Genomic DNA, 19,560 nt, shown 5'->3' with positions numbered 1-19,560 from the left:
AGGCAACCTCCCTGGAGCAAGGTGTTGGTGCCACTGCAGGAAAGCCTCTGCTCCTTGTGTCCAGTCTCCAGACTTCAAATGATGGCGGGACACAGAACAAAGTCTCATTGGATGATATTCATGGTTGGGCAACTTCATATCACTGGAGACAGTGCTTAAGATACACTGGTCCCAAATCACTTCAGACTTTAAAAGTCAAAATAGCACTTTGCCTAAAAGCAAATTGACAAACAGTTTAGATGGTATTATATCACAGTTGCACGCTCCAGTCTGTCACTTGTAGTTCGTGTTCTGGCAGCTGTATTCTCGTCTGGCAGAAGCTTCCAAGCTGTCTTCACCGGCATCACCATATAGATCATACTACAGTATCACCTTGCCAACAAAGGCCTGTATAGTTAAAGCTATGGTTTTCCCAGTAGTGATGTATGGAAGTGAGAGCTGGACCATAAAGAAGGCTGATCGCCGAAGAATTGATGCTTTTGAATTGTGGTGCTGGAGGAGACTCTTGAGAGTCCCATGGACTGCAAAAAGATCAAACCTATCCATTCTTAAGGAAATCAATCCTGAGTGCTCACTGGAAGGACAGATCCTGAAGCTGAGGCTCCAATACTTTGGCCACATCATGAGAAGAGAAGACTCCCTGGAAAAGACCCTGATGTTGGGAAAGATGGAGGGCACAAGGAGAAGGGGACGACAGAGGACAAGATAATAATAATAATAATAATTTATTATTTATACCCCGCCCATCTGGCTGGGCCTCCCCAGCCACTCTGGGCGGCTTCCATAAAAACCAAAAATACAGTAAAATATCACACGTTAAAAACTTCCCTGAACAGGGCTGCCTTAAGATGTCTTCTGAATGTCAGGTAGTTGTTTATCGCTTTGACATCTGCTGGAAGGGCGTTCCACAGGGCGGGCGCCACTACCGAGAAGGCCCTCTGCCTGGTTCCCTGTAGCTTTGCTTCTCGCAATGAGGGAACCGCCAGAAGGCCCTCGGCGCTGGACCTCAGCGTCCGGGCAGAATGATGGGGGTGGAGACAGTGTTCTCAAAGCTACCAACATGAGTCTGACCAAACTGCGGGAGGCAGTGGAAGACAGGAGTGCCTGGTGTGCTCTGGTCCATGGGGTCATGAAGAGTCGGACAAGACTAAACAACTAAACAACAATGGTAGGCTAACCTGGAGCTGATTGAGGCATAAATAATGGCTAGGTCTGACTTCCCAAAGAGAAGCTGGTGTTTAAGACAGAGGTGGTAAAAGGCATCCCTAGTCACAGCTTGGTCATCTAGGAGTAAGGTTGGATTCAGTAGTACTTCTAAGCTACAAACCTGGGAGTGCCATCCCATCTACTCATAAACCACCTGCAGTAGAGATCCTGGCACTCTAGGCTAGTGAGAGGGGAGGGGAGAGATGTGGAGTTCCCTTCCTTCCACTTGTTTAGCAAAAGTGGAGGCAGAGAATAGAGCACATAGTATCTGTGCACTTGAAAGGCCAGCACAGAGACACAGCACGATGTGAAGAAGTACCCAAGAACCCCAGGCCTTGGTCCTTTGCCAAGTGGGGACAGGACAGGGGGTGGGGGGAGAGAGAGACTACAGAGGAGTTGAGGGCAGAGGCTGGAAATGGAACATTTTGAGCTGGTTTCTCGCCAGATGCCGTTGGCTGTAGCAAACAACTAAGACCTGGGCATATACAACTGTGAGCTTGTTGAGGCTTCCACCGCTGGAGCTGGCTACAAAAGCCAAGCTGGCTGGGGTGTTTACGGAGGCGAGACAGTCTCAAGAAAGGGAGGAAATCCAAGGACTGGCTTAGGACACAGAGGAGGGATTATTCACAAGGATGCCTGGCTTTTTCCATTGTTGAAAGGAGGTATCGCAGCGCATGCGGTGCAGGGCTGTTATGCGCACTGGCCAGGCCTCTTGTTTTGCAGAGGTACATTTCAAAGGGACTTTTTAACTGAAGTTGGAGAGCTTTTTTTGCACCTTGGGGTGTGTGCGTTGATTTTGGATCATAATTCCAGGCAACTTTTACTATTGCCAAATGAACTGTGCAACATTATTTTTTGACAACTTCCCATGATGTTCTCTCAGAAGTGAAGAACTGGGAAGGTGGCGAACTCACTCCTGTGATGCCCAGTGTCCTGTGCTGTCCATAATACATAGCCCAGCACTCACCTGAGCTCTGTCCTGTTCTTCCACCCCTCCCACTGCAGATGTCCAGCTCTGTTTGCTTCCACTACCTTTGCATTCTGGACATGCTCTGAAATCATTCCTCTCTCTAGTGAGCTCCTGGCCTTCCATTGTTCCCTTCAGTGTAGTCTACCATAGGGCTGGGCGATATCTAGTTTTCAACATCGCAATATATTGCTATATCACAGTGTCTAAAAAAGATGGAACTATGTAGAGGTGAACAATAAGACTGGGCCTGGTTTTCAACATCATTATATATCACCAGCTAGACATCACAATATACTGCTATATCACAATGTCTGAAATAAAGATGGAGCTTTGTCAGGGCATTCTCTGGCTTCACAGTTTTCCCACACTGTGATTTTTGCTTACCACACACACACATCATGATTCTCAATATATTGCCAGGTCAAAAATTATGAAACCGATAGCGCAATATGGACTTCAAACCGGTTTTAGATGATATATCACCCAGCCCTAAATGATATATCGCCTAGTCTACAGTTGTAGCCGACAAATTCTGAAGGGCACCCCCTGCAAAAACGACACTGCCAGCATGGATTGCCATGTGTCCAGATTTTCCTGGACATTTTTGCGATTTGCACCCAGCCTCTGCTTCCGACTGCAGTATTCTGGATATGTCTGAGAAATTCCGGACGTATGGCAACCCTATTAGCATAGGCATATGATTGCACTCTGCATGGCTCACCTTGTGGCACTGCAGAGATTAAACAAGACCCACATGTTTTCTATTCAGAACATATCAAGCAAGGCACAAAGGCTGTAATGGCAGTATTTACCAGGAGATGCTTTTTCAGTCCCCTTGCAACCCTACTGACTTTAAAATTTAGCAAAATGGAAATTCTTTTCTCCTGGAAGTTTTTTGGGCTCTCCTGCTGCTTTGATGTGGGTAAGCTTCTGCAGGAGATTTGGTAGAAGGGGAAAATCAATAAGAGCCCATTATGGGATGGCCTTAAATGGAATCACCTCTGGACTCTCTGTTGTCTGAAGCCTGAACTTCTTGGTGGCACTCACTCCAGCAGGATTTAGTGTTTGCCTACTAACTTTCACAGTTCTTTACCAGGGATGAGTAAGAGCTGGGCAAAAAGCAGGCAGTGATTCTTCTCACAAGGCTCACAGTTTACCTAGTTCATGCCAGTGTCTCCTGGGTGGCACGCGGTCAGGAAGTGACAATGGCTCCTGTGTCAATTCTCCTTCTGCACCAGGGCAACAAACACATCGCTTTCACTGGACCCCTATTCAGTCCTCTTGCTTGGAGGCTCCCATGGGGCCTGGACCAGCAGGATGGTCTCAGAAGAGGCAGGATTATCCCGCAATCCCCTCCTTCTTAATTGATTAACAGTTCTGCAAACATTCCCTGCCATAGAAGTGCGTGAATCAAGTGGCCAATAATTTACGAAGGTCAGACTCCCCGCTGCCTCTCCACAGAGGCTCTTGTGGGGTAAGCAAATAAATGCACCATTTTCAAATCAGCTTAAATATAGATTTCAGTGGCATCATAGCTCAGGGTTGTTTTGGTCCTCCTAGTTTTTTATGTAGATGGTCCACTTTCACCCTCCTTTTTTTTAAGCACACCCTTACGTTTCATTAAAATTAACACATGTACCATCTGTGTGACACCCGCCCCCCCGGTGATACATTGCAACATGGTTTGCAAATAGCAAAAGTCTGAATTCAGCACATGGTGCAAATCAAAATCCATGACTGAAGCCACTAGGTTATTATTTATTAAATCTGCATGCCGCCCTTCATCCGTAGATCTCAGGGCAGTTTGCAACACAAAATGGCACCATAAGAAACACAAAATAAAGGTAAAGGGACCCCTGACCATTAGGTCCAGTCGTGGCTGACTCTGGGGTTGCGGCGCTCATCTCGCTTTATTGGCCGAGGGAGCCGGTGTACAGCTTCCGGGTCATGTGGCCAGCATGACTAAGCTGCTTCTGGCGAACCAGAGCAGTGCACGGAAACGCCGTTTACCTTCCTGCCGGAGTGGTACCTGTTTATCTACTTGCACTTTTTGGTGTGCTTTTGAACTGCTAGGTTGGCAGGAGCAGGGACTGAGCAACAGGCACTCACCCCGTCGTGGGGATTCTAACCGCCAACCTTCTGATCAGCAAGTCCTACATAATAAAAACAAAAATTAAACTAATAATTCCTCCTCCCACAACACATTGTTTCACCCATAGGTTCTAATGAGGATAACAGAAGAAATGATTTCAAGACAAATGCCTGCTGCTAGGATAAATGAGTGCCATAGAAAAAGCGGGCGAGGAGAGAGAGAACTGGTCTACCTGTCCTTTCCGTGCACTTGCCCTTACTGTTTTTCTGAACGCTGGGATAATCCTCCCAGTCTCAGACAAATGGATTAGTTACTTAGCGAGGGCATCTATGAAGGCATGGATAAAACAGCAAGTTAATGTCACATACTTTTCTGCAACGGCTGCCAAGCGGCACTTCTAAAGCTCACATAGGAGCTGGAGAAATACTTATGAACCACAAGAATGCTAATCATTCTGGAAAGTAGATTTAGCTCCAAGCCACCAATACAGAAAAATAACAGGAGGTTGGTTTTCAGCATGGTAGAAAAACAGCCCGAGATCTTCAGTGGTCTGGCCAGGTCCAGTGGGTTGATATCTTTCACATGATATGTATGAAGACGGGGCCATTTGCTGAAAAAAGAAACCCTTCTGATGATGCAGGTTCTTTTCAGGCAAAACTCTGTATGTAGCAGGGCTGGATTAGTCATTAAGCAAAATAAGCACGTGCTTAGGGCATCAAGGGAAGGGGAGCACCAAAGAAATTTTCCATTGCTGGATTTTCAACATTAATAGTCAAATATTGCTCAGCTTGAGCGTTCATTTTCTCAGTTGAAGTATATTAAAAATCCCAACAGAGCAACTATGCAGCAAGGTAGACCGGAGGCCTTATCTCTACTAAGTATAGAAGCAGATGTGTTATGTAAGTTTAGTTCTGATCAAAGACTTTGCAATTAGAAAATGTAGAAGATTTTTTTTCAAATGTAAATAAAGTGGAAGTATACAAAAACAAATATTTTCCATCTTACTGTAGGTTTTGATTCATTTCAAAAAACAACATTTTGTTTTATGCTTTATTGATATTTATCTTTTGAATTAGATCTATAAGGAGGCACAAAAAAAATTTAAGTGCTTTGGGCCTCTAATGGCCTTAATCCGGCCCAGGTATGCAGATGTAAATGAGACATAGAGCTGTGTGTCATCAGCATATTGCTGACAATGTACTCCAAAACACTAGATTACCCCACTCAGCAGTTTAGTGTAGTTGTTAAACAGCATGGGGGATAAAAGTGAACCATGAGGAATCCCACATTGAAGGCTCCACGGGGCTGAAGAACATTCCCCAAGCAACACCCTATGGAAACAACCATGCAGATAGGATTAAAACCACTGCAAAGCGGTGCCACCAACCCCTAAATCAGACAGTCACTCCAGAAGGATACCGAGGTCAATGGTACCAAAGCCGCTGAGAGGTCAAGAATTAACAAGGACACATTCCCCCTGTCTCTCTCCTGACAGAGATCATAAGGCAAGGTGACCAAAGCAGTTTCTGTGCCAAACTGAGCCTAAACCCCAATTGAAATTGGGAGAGAGAAAATCCCTAGAGCCCACACGCTGAGCAGGTGTTGCCCAGCAAGCAAGGTGGAGAGTTTAAAAGCACTTCTCATGCTGAATAATATAAGCACACCTAGTGTGGAATGAGTTTTCAGCTCCCTGGCTTGTTTGGGGGACAAGGCCCACTCAATGTGCCGGCTCTCAGAGCCTAGGGGTGCTCCTGAAAGATCTTGTGGGAATTTTGATGGCCCCATGAGATCTTGTGAGAGCATCCCAGAGCCAGCTCACAGAGTGGGCCTTGCCCCCCAAGAAAGATGGAGAGCATTGAGAAGGCTCTTCCATGGAGCCTCCTGATTCAGAGACGGTCTGCCACCAGATACCTGGTCCTGGGGGGATGTACACAAGATTCAGAGCTATGGTCCTCATGACCTGCGTGGGGCATCTTATGTGGGAAATGCAGTGCTGGACAATATGGGCTTTTGGTCTCATCCTGCAGGGCTGCACTGAATGTTCTTAACTGCACAGTTGTTCATGCCTCCAGCGGTTTTTACAACTGCATAAAAGGAAACATAGACAAAATTTATTGGGTCCATTCAGGGAAATAGGCCAGGATGCAAAGTAAGCAAACCCTGTTGCTACTTTACATTACAGTGGTACCTCGGGTTACAGGCGCTTCAGGTTACAGACGCTTCAGGTTACAGACTCTGCTAACCCAGAAATAGTTCCTCGGATTAAGAACTTTGCTTCAGGATGAGAACAGAAATCGTGCGGCAGCAGCGGGAGGCCCCATTAGCTAAAGTGGTACCTCAGGTTAAGAACAGTTTCAGGTTAAGAACGGACCTCCAGAATGAATTAAGTTCTTAACCCGAGGTACCACTGTACAACTGACATTATTTATTTCTGGGACTTAATGACCCACCAGGTTTAGCCCCAGAACCTGTTTTCACTGCTTGGGCTCAGCTGTAGGACATAAGAAGAAAGAGCAATACAAGCAGAAAATGCCCCTGAGCATGTGCAGATGGTTTCCCCTCTGATATTAAGAGGAAGGGCTTCTAGGTCAGACGGTGTAGGTTTGAGCCCTGCCAACCTTCTCTCTGCAGGGTCTGCATACCATTATCCACAGCAATCCAAATCAGCCCTTCCAAATATAGGATTGAAGACATATAGGACTTTGTCCTGGGGCCTTGCACGTACCCAGACCCTGAACGGGACAGAGCTATGTGCCTGTTTCTTCCAAGGACAAAAAATGTTGGGGGAAATGGGGAGCAAGATGCCAAGGGAGGATCCGGAAAGAACATTGGTGTTTATTTCAAGTCTAGACAGAATACCCTGTGTTATTAGAGGGATAATTAAATCCATCCCACAGGGCAAGAGGGGACAGGACCGGTAGACGGCTCTTTCACTCCAAGTACTTCCGTTGGTTTATTATTTTATTCCCCCGTCTGCCACATTGTCTTTGAAGTTCAAAAATTACTCTTGTTTCCTAGCCAGGTCTACCCTTTTCTCTTAAGCCAATACCACTTTATTTTCACCCAGGTATTTTTGAAAGGACTTGAAACGTGGCTCTTAATAGAAATGTTGTTTGTGTCAGGCTGGCATAATGCAAGCTTGGTAATAAAGGTGGACATCTCCTCTACAGCCAGCAGAAGGAGGGCAACACTTTGCAGTATAAATGTTAGGAAATCGTGGCAACACATTCATGTACTATCTGTGATAGTTGGTTGAGTGATGAAGGGAGCCATCATGATGGAGAACTGTCATCATCTTTGGGCCACACTCACTTCTTTCTGCTCAACTCAGGTCTCCGGTCAAACAGGGTTTTTGTAGCATTTTAAGCACTTCTGAGCTTCCAGATACTTTTCTCTGCAACGGAAGTCGTCATTCTGGCTACTACTTTTCCAATTTTGATTTGCACCCGCGCAATTCCTGTTCTACTAAAGAATGGCTAGCAGGGATGGGTCTTTTTTCATTGCTGTGCTGTAAGCAGAGAGGCACATAGTCCCACATGGCACAATTGGGGAGACACACCTGGCAGCCTGTTCCCGCTGAAAAATACCATTGCTTTACATTTGTGCCTGCTGTTAGAGCAAGGTGGTGCCTGCACTCTGCCCATTTCAGTGATCAAAGTCCAGAGGCAGTGACAGCTCAGGAGTGCCACTGTGCATTTGTGGATGTGTTGCAGTTGCTCACAGTTAAATCTTTCTCTGTACCCCTGTCCTCTTTGCTATTAGCTTGAAATACCTTGCGCATGTAACACGTTTAAGAGTGTGTGTGTGTGTGTGTGTGTGTGTGTGTGTCTTTGGATATTTCACAGCACACTCTTTCTCATGCTTGGCTTTCAGGGGCTGGACTGAGGAGGAATGGTCAAGGCCTCCCCTGCCCCCTTCTCCTGAACCTTCCTGAGAACAGTATAGATTTAGAATGGTGGTTTGCAGAGATTGCGGAGGGGAAAAGCTGGGAAATACAATGGATGCTCAGGTTGCGAACGTGATCCGTGCGGGATGCATGTTCGCAACCTGCAGCGTTCGCAACCCGTGTCTGCGCATGCACAGGTTGCGATTCGGCGCTTCTGCGCATGCACAAAGAGCAATTTAGCACTTCTGCGCATGCGCAACCTCCGAAACCCGGAAGTGACCCGTTCCGGTACTTCCCGGTTTTGGCGGTCTGTAACCCGAAAAGACACAACCTGAAGCAGCTGTAACCCGAGCTATGACTGTATTGGAAGAGGAACAGCAGGAAGAAGAAACACTGGGGGAGAGACAGCTGACAGACTCAATGTCTTTGGAGAGCATTCCTGGGTCCCCCTCTCCCAAAACTAGGCATGCATTAAGAGTAGTAGTACAGAAAGCTCAGAGACAGAAATCCCAGATCAGCTGGCACAGGAATGACGTAGGATAAGAGAGACGGAGGGGGTGGGGCTTTACTTGGAGCAATGCCATTGTATGAATAAGGACTACCTTCCTTTGTCTATCTCTGTAAATACTGAATACCGTATTTTTCGCCCTATAGGACGCACTTTTCCCCCTCCAAAAATGAAGAGGAAATGTGTGTGTGTCCTATGGGGCGAATGCAGGCTTTTGCTGAAGCCTGGAGAGCGAGAGGGGTTGGTGCTCACCGACCCCTCTCGCTCTCCAGGCTTCAGGAAGCTATCCGCAAGTCTTGCAAGCCTGGCGGGAGGTCCCATGGGCTCGCAAGGCTTGCAGGCAGCAGCCTGCAGCCCAAAAGCTCGGAGGACAGTGGGGAGGTGCAGCGCCGTCACCCCGCTATTCCTCAACCTGGTCTGGAGGCTGACGGGGCGGGGGGGGGGAGAAGCAAGCTTGCTTCTCTCCCCCCCCGCCAACCCCTCAAGCTCGGGGCATAGCGGGGAGGCGGAGCGCCGCCACCCCGCTATTCCCCGACCTGATCTGGAGGCTGGCGGGGGGGAGAAGCAAGCTTGCTTCTCCCCCTCCACCAGCCCCACAAACTCGGGGGACAGCGGGGCAAGCCGCTGCCCCACGGAGGCTAGAGAGGCTGTCCCTGAAGGCAGAAGAGGGAGACGGAGCGGTCCGTCTCCCTCTTCTAGCTTGGGGATGGCTGCACAAACCTGGGGGGGGAAATAATTTTTTTTCCTTGATTCCCCCCCCCAAAAAAAACCTAGGTGCGTCCTATGGGCTGGTGCGTTCTATAGGGCGAAAAATACGGTAAATTACGTGGTAATAACTCTTTGTGTTTATCTGCTTCTTTGGATGCCACCAGGGGAGGGATAGGATTCCCTGAACCTGGACATTAGTAGACTTGGCAGCAAACTTGAAATTCAGAAGCAGATTTTAATCTTTGCTTTACCCTTTGGCCATTTGCTTCTTCTTGCTAACTCATAGGACATCTTGACCGCACTGTAACCATGCAGATCGCTATCTGTGCCCAACAGTATCCCAAGCCTGTGAGTAATGTGTCTCCTTCTCGCACCAAGGAGTAGCTTGGGGAGTATCTTTGCTTCCTCTGAATTCAAGGCGTCTATCACATGAAGACTGGTAGAATAACCCTTCACTGGGAATAGTGTAAAAACAGGCTACACTTCCAGTATTATCAATAGTAAATTACCCCTTAGATATACCTGGAGGAGTTTTCTGCCAGCGCAAACACAGAGTGAGAGAGCCAAGAATAAAACCCAGGCACCCCGATGAACAGCCCTGCCCAGTAAATCAAGGTTCCTCCAAATTGCCCCTTTCTGAGTCTCCAGAAATGTTTATTTCATTCTATTTTGAAGACTTGCTTACACTGGCTAGTGTTTAAACAACATTAGCAGCCGAGGTTTTATAGCAGTGTTTAGATTCAAATAGTTCTGCTAATATGTTTCTTATTCCCAGTTTAGCCCAGGGCTCTGCATTCCCTAAGAAAGAGGCACTTGTCACCAAAAATAAATTGCATGCCTGCAATATTCAGAACGATTCTTGGTAAATCCACTAAATGAGATGATCCATTTGCCAAATAGTTGCGGTTTGAAATTATTTTCAGCCAACTATGTGATTATCTTCTCTATGACCTCTTTTGAACTAAAGGGGTTCCAAGGATTTCTCCAAATGTTACCCTAGTGCACAAATGATACCTGAGCTTAATTTTAGCCACCAGAAGAATGCTGCACCTATAGCTCAGAACTGTACTACTTTTTAAAAACACGTCAAGTGAATCTGAAATAGGGTCTTTGCAAGATCAGGCATGGTCAAAGGAAGTCTTAGAGTACTTGTGAATTCATCCTTAAAATGTCTCTCCAGAAATACTGCTTCTTGTTGACCTGTTTACTGAGCGTTCATCCTGATTTGTTTTCACAAAGTTAGCCAAAAGGTATTAGGATGTTGGCCATTTATTCAGCACTCATTCCGATATCATAGAATCATAGAGTTGGATATGCTTGCAGGGAGGTTATATGAAATTGCCTCAAGCAGTTGTTCGGTCCCATTCACTTTTAGCAGATTTTCCTATCAGTCGCCCTTCTGTGCCCTGTATCTGGATGAGAGCAAAGACCTATCGAGTCCAGCATCCTGTTTTTTTAATCGTGGCTAGTCAGGTGTCTGTATGCTCTCGCATGACACATGACCAGTGGTCCATCTGGTTCAGTATTTACTCTGACGCAGCAGCTTCTCCATGGTTGCAGCCATCTATGAAGGAAGGAAGTGGGAACACTCAGGTACAAGTATGGGATATCTTACTAATCCATAGTTTATGGCTTTAGGTTTTTTATGAATGTGGAGACCCACAATCAGGACATGAGGGCAGGAGTCCTCTTAACGTTACAGGTGGCAACCATTTTGCGCCCTTTCAACTGATGTGCAACTGCTGACGGATGGTTTGTTTTGGACCCGGAAGAGGGTGGAATGAGGCATAATGGGGCAGGGCTGGCTTATGCATGCTCCGTTGGTGCACAAATGCCCACAACACAACCCCCATGCAAATTGGGAGTTGCCTGTACTTGATCCCTCCCATGAGATACCTCCTTTCCGCTCCTTGCTGGGAAACAAATTGTGCAACGATCCAAACATACGGAGAGGCGGGTGCAGATGAAGCTGGTGCATGCAAACTTACATTGATGATTTGTTTTGCTCGAATAGCGTGGACTATAGTGGGGCAAAATAAAATGCAGTTCCCTGACCTGAAAGACGGCCACTTCATAACTTCCCTGATATGGTCTTGTCTGCTGCAGATGGGAGCTTTTGCCCATAGCACTTTAGCACTTCTTCTGTGTTGGTTTAGTTTCTCTCTCAGCTGTTTTGTTTCCTTCGTGTTTTGCAGGTTGCATATGGAACCACGGAGAATAGCCCTGTCACCTTCATGGGGTTCCCTCAAGACAACATTGCCCAGAAAACAGAGACTGTGGGATGTATTTTCCCACATACAGAGGTGACTGATTCCCTTTGTTGGCGTAAACTGGGGGAAATGGGTGAAATTGCACTAAGTGCTTGGTCCGTGTCTTGAGCAGTCCATCCCCCCCACCTGAATTCTGTTCAGAATTCAGTTTATTTGCAGTTTATTTCCTGGGGTAAAATCCTAAAAAAAACCTCAACAACTTTGGAGTAAAATCCTAAGAAAAGCTCAGCAACTTCAAGCCTAAAAAAAGGTTCACAACTTTGGTCGGCCCTTTGGTCGGCCCTCGCGGCCCTTCACTTCATCAAATCTGGCCCTCTTTGAAAAAAGTTTGGACACCACTGGAGCATGACTCATCCTCCCTTTCTTTAAGGAATGTGTGTAGGTGCAGAGACAAGTACAAAGCCAAGGCTGCATTCAGCAGCATTGGCAGGAGTGTGAGATATTCACTGAGAAGAGGTTTTCCTCAGTGCAAGGTCATAGTGGAGAAGCTGACGGTTACATGTTCAGTATAGCATGATGATCTAGCAAGGTAAAGTGCTAGTGGATCTCTCTGTGTATTCGTATGTTTACAAGGCTTACTTCTAAGACCAGAGGAACTGTATTATGGTAGATTAGTTCATGATGGACAAGCACCTCTTAAAGTTTATGTAGCTAGTATGTTTATGCTTGTCTTGTCTCATGAGGCAACAAGCACTCTAAGCTGAACCAAGTGGGAAAGGAGTTGTCTTAACTGGGAACTCTGGAAAAGAATGACTACAGTGGTACCTCGGGTTACATACGCTTCAGGTTACATACGCTTCAGGTTACAGACTCCGCTAACCCAGAAATAGTGCTTCAGGATGAGAACAGAAATCTGGCTCCGGCGGCGCAGTGGCAGAAGGAGGCCCCATTAGCTAAAGTGGTGCTTCAGGTTAAGAACAGTTTAAGGTTGAGTACGGACCTCCGGAATGAATTAAGTACTTAACCCGAGGTACCACTGTACTGGAAAGAAGGAAGACTCTGACATTCTGCTGAAAGACTCTGTTAATCACAACACTTTTGCTGTATCTTCTGTTGTCACACCCACACAGTCTATAACCTGAACATGCTTCTGTTCAACTGATCTCTTTTATTATGCCACTCCATGCCACCATTAATGTTTCTGTTTCCTCTGTATTAACAGGCAAAAATTGAGGATCCTGAGACAGGGGAAATTATCCCACTCAACAGCCCAGGAGAACTTCAGGTCCGAGGTTACTGCGTCATGCTAGGGTACTGGGCAGACCCCAACAAAACCAATGAAGTGATGGATGATGAGAAATGGTACAAGACCGGGTACGTTGGGGAAGAAGCCATTTGTTCATTGGGATAATCCTTGGGAAGCCAATAGGATCTAGTAGGTGGAAGGCTGGATGGAGAATCCATTCAGGGCCATAAGCTGCCTTTTAGCAAGTCAGTATCTCGTCATGTCAGTCACTCTAACTGGGCAAATGAGGACAAAAATGACCTATTGCATAAAATTTGTACAGGGCTGAATTTGAGATAATGGGGTCACCTGATGGGGAATGGCAGACAAGCAACATGTCCACTCCTAGGCCTAAGTCTTACCCAACACTCACTCAATAGCAAACTTGTTTCATACATAGGCATGGAGTTGTGGGGGAGCCACTCTCCCATGGTGCCATCCCCTTGTGACTATTTCCCACCAGATCACCACCCTCCTCATTGGTGGGATGGTGATCTGTTGGGGAAAAACCCATGCAATCAACGACACATAGCTGCATTATCCATTAATCTGCTGCTGCTGCTGCTCCCAAGTGGGATAGACAGCTCCATGGAGAGGGAGCTGCCTCAAACTTCCGGGTGTGCATGAAGGGAGCCTTTGTTCCCTGGCATATGATATCTCACTACGTCATGTCTTGCCACATTGCAGAATCTGGTATTTGGTTATGCAGAATTCACAGAGTCCTGCTTGTGATCTCTTGCTTATGCAAGTACAGAGGACTGGCTGCTAAAAAAACTAGCTGAAAAGGGAACATTTGGGCTGAAACCAACATTGCTCTATACTGACTGTTCCATCAGCACAAGCATTTGTGTTTGTCACACGGAACAATCTCCCTTCTCTTCTCCCAGTACCCTGTTCCAGGGGTACTCTTGACCTGCCAAACCCATTTTGGAGGAGTTGTGTGGGGAGGAGATGGGCAGAAAGTCCCATTGTACTAGTGGGATTTCGTGCTGGTTCCTGCTTGCCCGGCTGTTTAATTGAACCTGGTCTTGGGCACCTAAGCATTTATCATATCAGGCATCCCCAAACTCGGCCCTTCAGATGTTTTTGGGACTACAATTCCCATCATCCCTAGCTAACAGGACCAGTGGTCAGGGATGATGGGAATTGTAGTCCCAAAACACCTGGAGGGCCGAGTTTGGGGATGCCTGTATCACATGTATGGTGCAACAACAGCTTTTGGAACAGTTGTGTACAGTTCTGGTCTCCTCACCTCGAAAATGATATTTTAGAGTTGGAAAAGGTTCAGAAGAGGGAATCAAAACAAAACAAAAAATGATCAAAGGGATGGAACAACTCCCCTATGAGGAAAGGTTAGAGCATTTAGGGCCTTTTAGTTCAGAGAAAAAGCGAGCAAGAGGAGATATGATTAAAGCGTGTAAAATCACATAGGACACAAGAGCCTGGTGTTGGACTAGGTGTGTCCCTGGCCTGCTCCAGCAGACTCTTCTTCTGTTCTCCAGTGGAGCATCTAGCAACATGGCAAGGTCAGGGTAGAATGACTGTGATATCCTTCCAGGGACATGGCTATTCTTGATGAGTACGGCTACTGCAAGATAGTAGGCCGCTGCAAAGACATGATCATCCGAGGAGGAGAGAACATATACCCAGCAGAGCTCGAGCAATTCCTACATACCCATCCTAAGATTCAAGAGGTGCAGGTGAGAAAAATGGTGAGGTGGGACATGGGAACAGGCCCTACAATCCTCTGGTTTGGCTATGTGCTAGACCCAAGGATAACTCATAAACCACGGTCCAGGACCAGTCCAGAATCCAAAGGTTCCACTGGGAGTCAGTCCGACAGGGCCAAGGCAGGACACGAGGCAGGGAACCAGGCAAGGACAGGGGCAGGATCTAGCATACAGCAAAGTTGCTCCCATAACCTGGGGTGGGGTCCGACAGCTTTTTATCATTGTTGGGGTAGCAGCCGGTCCTGATCCCCCGGCGACTCACCTCCCTGTTTTGCCTGAAGGCGAGCACTCCTCCTGCGAGTACTCAGGTCTCTCCTTCTCTCAGACCTTAGTCTCTGCAGCTCAGGAGATGTTGGTGGGTTACTAGACCCAGGGGCCGCCTCAGCCTCCCCTGACCAAACCGGTAGTGGAGCAGCTGTAAGTGATGGCTCAGCTGAAGGCAACGAGGTAATCCCCGCATCTGGAGCCAGGGAAGGCTCAGGCCCCTGACTCGGCTCTGTTTGTTGCAGGGGAACCTGTGCAGACTGGGACTCTTCAGGATCAGGCACCAGGCTTGGTTTAGATAATGCCTGAGGCAAAGGATCCGGTGCAGACTGAGTCTCCTCTGGTTCCGAGTCTGAGCCCGAGTCCCAGGCCATCACAGGCTAAATACTTAAGGCTGAATGTACGACAAATGCCATGTGGCTCCAGCGCCATTTAGGGAAATGAGTTCGCTTGTGGGTTTCCCACAGGAACTTGGTTGGCCACTGTTTGAGAACAGGACGCTGAACTAGATGGCTTGTTGGCCTGACCCAGCAGGGTCAAGAACCCCAGTAAGTTGGGTGGGCCCCATGATCAACTTTCCCTTTCTCTTTCACTCAGGTAGTTGGCGTGAAAGACGAGCGAATGGGAGAGGAGATCTGCGCCAGCATCAGAGTGAAAGCTGGAGAAGAGTGCACAGTAGAAGAAGTCAAGGCATTTTGCAAAGGGAAGGTAGGAGCTTCGAGATGGGTGGCTGTGTCCTGCTTTTTCCCACCCAATAAAAAGAAAGAGCAAGCTCTCCAGTGGTGAGGTTCTGTCAAGGGCTGCTTCCAGATGGGTGGTTCCTAGCTCAGCCCAATCATTGCTCTTCCATTGTAAGCTATACGTGGAATTGCAATCGATGTCCCACACTATCAGGAGGATTGTGCTTTTCAAGGTGTGCATTCCACTATTCCCCATGGATGTATGTTCTGCATACATCCATGGGGGCATGGCACAGCTGCTGTGGGTCGGGCCATTTGAACCTCAGCACACGTCCACTATAAGTGGTGCTAAAAGCATCTACAGTCGTACCTTGGTTCTCGAATGTTTTGGCTCCTGAACGATTGAAACCCAGAAGTGACTGTTCTGGTTTTCAAACATTCTTTTGGAAGCTGAACATCTGAAGGAGCTTCTGCGGCTTCTGATTGGCTGCAGGAGCTTCCTGCAGCCAATCAGAAGCCGCGCTTTGGTTTTTGAATGCTTTGGAACAACTGTACGCTTGTCACATTTGGGCTGCTCTTCTGTTCTTCTGAAAAAAACAACTGGGCTTTCGGTAGTCTGAGGAAAGACGGAAGGACTGTATGATAGGTTGACAGCCTCAGGTGGATGCCTCATAAAAAGTGACTGAATAAACATGGCAGTTCCACACTAAATGCCTAGTGTGGAAGCTCCCGCTGTCTTAATATCAGTTGGGGATATGGGTTTAGATAAAATGCAGTTTTGTATTCCATGTTGGAGAGGCATTTGCTCTGAGTCCTGCTCAAGCAGGGAACAGCAAGCCCGCTGTATAAAGATTGAGTCAGTCCACAGCCATTGACTTTTCTTTTGCAGATTGCTCACTTCAAGATCCCTCGGTACATAGTGTTTGTGAAGGATTTCCCGCTCACCGTCTCGGGCAAGGTGAGTGACAGCCCAAAGGCTTTTGCTTGCTTAGCCCCAACAGGTTGCATGGTGCTTTGAGGAGTGCAGGAAGATCCCTGCCTCGAGGAACTTGCAAACTAAACCAGTTACAGTGGAATCACAGGGGAGGGGAAGAGGACATAGAGTAAACAGGGAAGGAGTGTGTGCAGTTGCTTGAGTTACATGGGCTTGGGCCTAGTTACAGACTACTGGGTATGGAGCTAGTAGATGGGTGGGCCACAAGTGGGTTTTGAAGAGGAATTTGAAGATGTAGGAGTGGTGGCATCTAGGAGGCAGTGACTAGCATATGAAGGGCAGCAGGTAATAGAAGGTGGGATTTTTTGAGGGAGGTTGACACTTCTAGGTGATGGAGAATGGTGGAGTCCAGGGAGAGAGGATCATAAGGGGAGACATATCAGGATGATAAGATAAAGGGGGAAAGGACTTGGAGAGTTTTGAAGGAAAGGATAAGAATGAATCCAGGAGAAGATGGGAAGTCAGGGTAGGGTCTTAAGGAGTAGCATTGCATCATCAGAGCAAGGAGAGACAAGAGAATGACTTTGGCAGCAGAGTTCTGGGTAGAGGTGAGGGGTCCAAAGTGAGGCAACAAAGAGAGAGAGAGAGCACTTTATGGTAGCCTAAATGAGAAATGGCCATAGGCATGGACCAAAATATTTGCAGAGGGACGACCAGTATGTTTGCAATGCTGTAACCAATCCCTTCCTTCTTTCCTCCTTGTTCCAAACTTAGATTCAGAAATACAAACTGAGGGAGCGAATGGAGAAGCATCTTCAGCTTTGAACCCAACAACCCAACGCAACCCAAAATTAACATTTCTTCTGCCAACTTTTATACTTCAGCTTTCTAAGCCGTTAAGAGAGCTGGCAACCTGCCTTAAGACAGCAATCACCAGCCTACCTTAAGATGCTTTAGTCAGGCCTACTTAAAATAACGTGGGTTTTTTTTCTAATAAATAAAAAATCTGTTTCTTTAGCAGAGATTACTTCTTTGTGTTAAGAAATTCCACCTCACTTTGTTAAGAATACAAAACATGGGGATGGTATCCAGAAATACAATTTCCTCCTAGTAAGGAGGACCGTAAGGGAATTCCCATTGCTCCTTGTGACCAGAGCACATCATGGAAGAGACATACTGGTAGTCCTGCCTTTCCCTCTACTGCATCCTGTGCAGTTCTTTTATTAGAAATTGTAGTTTTGGAGGAATAGTGGTGAATGCAAAGGACGCCAGGGTGCTGAAAATTAAGTCCCATGTAGGAACATTAAGAGCTATCGTGTTGCAAATTACGAGCCAAAAGAAGGGGAAAGTACTTTCTAGCAGTCAGAAAGGCTACATGGGAAGAAGAGCATAGTCACCTGAAACATGCTCATATTGGATTTGTAGGAGCAAATCTGTTAATTTTGGCACTTTTGCATTGTGATTCTCTTTTGGACGTCCTGTTGTTTCATTTTCTGCCATAATAGGCTAATAGGCTATGGTGATTGAACCTCTTGTCTTCTCATTAGTCAGGTCATCCACACACACCAAAAGTGTCTGGAGCAACTTGCCTGAGAAGGGTGGTGAACCTCATGTAAGGGGTGAGATTTGCTTGATCACTTGTCTACCTTTTGGTAACTGAAATGGAGCACCATTTATTGGACTCCCAGGGATTAGCCAGATGCGACGCAGTGGATCCATGATCAGGCTCTCTCAGGTTTGTTTGTGTTTTCATTTTAGAGTAGCTAACAGTTGGGCATCTTTATTGAGAGCTAGATTGGGACTGTAGTTCTGAGAGAGGACCATTCTGTGCCTCCCCCCCGCCCCCCGATTTAAATTGCTCTTCACTCACTGTGGTAACTGTATGCTTTCCCCTATAGGGAAATTAGCAGCTAACACACACACACCCCTCTATGACTGCAATTACGTTTTTCTTTTTTAAATATGAGTGATCCTGATTTCCCATGTCACATCTTACACAGGTACTATTTGTTTATTGCTGTAAGCTGCTGTGAGCTGCATTTTTTTAAAAAGGTGACTGATAATTTTAATTCATAATAATCTTCAGTGCTTTTTTAAAAAAGAAAAATAGGTCCAGTACTCATCATGATATCGTTACATTAAGTGCCACACTTTCTAACAAAAAGGTGCCGGTACTGCATACTCTTGAGTAAAGGTAAAGGTACCCCTGACCATTAGGTCCAGCCACGGGCGACTCTGGGGTTGTGGCGCTCATCTTGCTCTATAGGCCGAGGGAGCAGGCGTACAGCTTCTGGGTCATGTGGCCAGCATGACTCAGCCACTTCTGGCGAACCAGAGCAGCACACGGAAATGCTGTTTACCTTCCCGCCGGAGCGGTACCTATTTATCTACTTGCACTTTGACGTGCTTTTGAACTGCTAGGTGGGCAGGAGCTGGGACTGAACAACTGGAGCTCACCCCATCGCGGGGATTTGAACCACTAACCTTCTGATCGGCAAGCCCTAGGCTCTGTGATTTAGACCACAGCGCCACCCGCATCCCCTTATACTCTTGAGTACCCCCTTTAAAAAAAGCATTGCTAATACAGTGGTACCTCGGGTTACACACGCTTCAGGTTACGTACACTTCAGGTTACAGACTCTGCTAACCCAGAAATAGTACCTCAGGTTAAGAACTTTGCTTCAGGATGAGAACAGAAATTGCATGGCGGCGGCAGCAGGAGGCCCCTTTAGCTAAAGTGGTACCTCGGGTTGAGAACTGTTTCAGGTTAAGAATGGACCTCCGGAACGAATTAAGTACGTAACCAGAGGTACCACTGTACGTAACCAGAGGTACCACTGTAATAATAATAATGGCCACATATTTAATTCAAGACAACACCGTTGTGACCAAAAGGGAAAGCAAGAGCAGATTTCTGTGGCTTTAGAGGTATAAATCAACCCAGAGCCTTCTGCCCATGGAGGAAATACCTGGCTCAGGAGGCGTGAGAGCATTAGGAAAGGACTTGGGAGCTGAGCTCTTTCATCACTTCCACAGCGACCAACTCGCTGCTATGGACTGGAGGAGGTAGTTCCTCTTTCCAGTTCT

General features: G+C 46.9%; 1 protein-coding gene across 1 annotated transcript in view; it reads left to right on the top strand.

Annotated features, from left to right (window-relative positions):
• ACSF2 (acyl-CoA synthetase family member 2) overlaps positions 1–17,490 on the top strand; it is a gene marked incomplete at its 5' end in the record, with an annotated part of 59,382 nt that extends 41,892 nt beyond the window's left edge. Inside the window, 6 exon segments of the mRNA XM_083727980.1 lie at positions 11,566–11,673; positions 12,803–12,954; positions 14,424–14,565; positions 15,457–15,567; positions 16,429–16,497; positions 17,248–17,490. Of these exon segments, the coding sequence (XP_083584106.1) occupies positions 11,566–11,673; positions 12,803–12,954; positions 14,424–14,565; positions 15,457–15,567; positions 16,429–16,497; positions 17,248–17,298 (633 nt within the window). The 3' untranslated portion in view covers positions 17,299–17,490.
• Between the last annotated feature and the right edge of the window lie 2,070 nt (positions 17,491–19,560).

The sequence above is a fragment of the Podarcis gaigeae genome (assembly GCF_964106915.1).
Source record: "Podarcis gaigeae genome assembly, chromosome: 2".
Taxonomy (NCBI): Eukaryota; Metazoa; Chordata; class Lepidosauria; order Squamata; family Lacertidae; genus Podarcis; species Podarcis gaigeae.
Note: the sequence above shows the minus strand (reverse complement) of the source record. Positions and strands in the feature narration are given on the sequence as shown.